At 33.5% G+C, this 1,520-nt stretch overlaps 1 protein-coding gene across 2 annotated transcripts in view; it reads right to left on the bottom strand.

Moving 5' to 3' along the window:
• Positions 1–225: 225 nt before the first annotated feature.
• Positions 226–1,520, bottom strand: part of LOC119591646 (centrosomal protein of 19 kDa-like) — a 6,438-nt gene continuing 5,143 nt past the window's right edge. The window contains exons 3-4 of one of the 2 annotated variants that reach the window (XM_037940401.1): positions 1,009–1,170; positions 226–550 (exon numbers count right to left, since the gene is read on the bottom strand). In XM_037940401.1, the coding sequence (XP_037796329.1) occupies positions 476–550; positions 1,009–1,170 (237 nt within the window). In that variant the 3' untranslated portion in view covers positions 226–475. Of the gene's footprint in view, positions 572–1,008; positions 1,171–1,520 lie in introns of both variants that reach the window. The other variant, XM_037940400.1, reaches the window with a different exon arrangement.

The following is a 1,520-nucleotide window of genomic DNA, read 5'->3' as shown; positions in this document are numbered from 1 at the left end:
ATATTTTAAAAGTTTAAAAATCGTAGCAAGAGACCTTAAAATTTGTGTTTTTGGTAAGTACAAGCTTGAACATCTAGTGAGGTTATTAAGCAGGCAAGATCAGTTTTATGTTTTTACAATTTTTTCAACCCCTTTATATACAACAGCAGCCAATCAGAGCATTACACATTCCTTCTCCCTCAGGCAATACCCCAGGAATGAGACGTGGGCTTATAAAAAACAGCATAAGAGGGAATGCATTCATCATAATAACATGAATAACACTATCCTGAGCCAAGCCCAAGTCAGTGATGAAATGAACCTCATGTCATCCAGAGGATAAAGATTGAGCATTTTCTATATAGTATCACCCTAGATCATACAGTGAAGAGCAACTTCAGTTATTTCATTATTTTCTCTCATTTACTTGTCTACAAAAAACTTACACGCCTGTGTTAAGACCAAAAGTCCTCTTCAGAAGAATCCCAGCCAGCTTCTACCTTCTCTGCAGTGTCAAGTCTACCTGCTTGTCATATTCATAGCCTGGATCACCTGGCTTCAACTGATTTTTCTGGAAAGTGTTGTCCATTATCTGAAGGATAAGGGCATTATCTAGATACATGTTTTACTACTCATTGCGTAGATGTACTTCTTTCTTAGTATCATTTAATTTTGTCTGACAGTAAGGTTACAGAACAAGCACTAACTTCATGAATAACATAAATCAGTCTAATACAACATCAACACTAAAAATCAAGAAAGTTAACAATATTTTTTAAGCTATAATATTTCATCAATTAACACCAAATCCAAGAAGTATAAGCATTTCAATATAATAATGAACTGTTAATGTTCATAAGAAACATGTAACAGACTAGTTTGTACTACCTGAATATAATTCTGTTCAGAAGAAAAACTTGTATCAAATTTCTTTGAAACCAGTTCCAGACAATTTCTGGAATGCTTTGGATAAAACAATAATGTGAAATACAGTAAAGGTTGTGTTTTAAATTAGTGATATGTACAAACCTTCTTCTTTCTGTTCAGCTGTTCATCATTCAACTTATTCAGGTCCTGATTTGGATCCAGATCATAGTCTTTACTTATATTAGACACAGCCTCATCTATGCTTCGACCCTTTTGGGGTTCCTGTAAAATCCTCAGCATCTTCTCCATTCTCAGATCTGGAACCTTTTAATGAAAATTATATGACCAAAGCTACAGCTAAAATTTTCTGTCAAATAATGTAAACAATCCTAAATATTTTCGTAGAATCTACACATAAAAACTAAAGGAGAGAACAGGTCTTTTTATTTCTATAAGTATTTCCATAGAAAAAAGATGAATTAAAGCAAAATAAAAACAATTGACACAGAACTTAACTGTTAGAGCAATTCTAAACAACCAAGAATTTAATAGAATGATACGTGATGTCATGTACAAAGGTATTTCAATAAATGCGCAAGTAAAAAATCTCTGGGCAACAAGCAGTTTTGACACCTATGGAGACATCAAAGCCACATGCACCAAATACCTGCCAG

The sequence above is a fragment of the Penaeus monodon genome, chromosome 29 (assembly GCF_015228065.2).
Source record: "Penaeus monodon isolate SGIC_2016 chromosome 29, NSTDA_Pmon_1, whole genome shotgun sequence".
Lineage (NCBI taxonomy): Eukaryota > Metazoa > Arthropoda > Malacostraca > Decapoda > Penaeidae > Penaeus > Penaeus monodon.
This window is presented reverse-complemented; position numbering and strand designations above follow the sequence as displayed.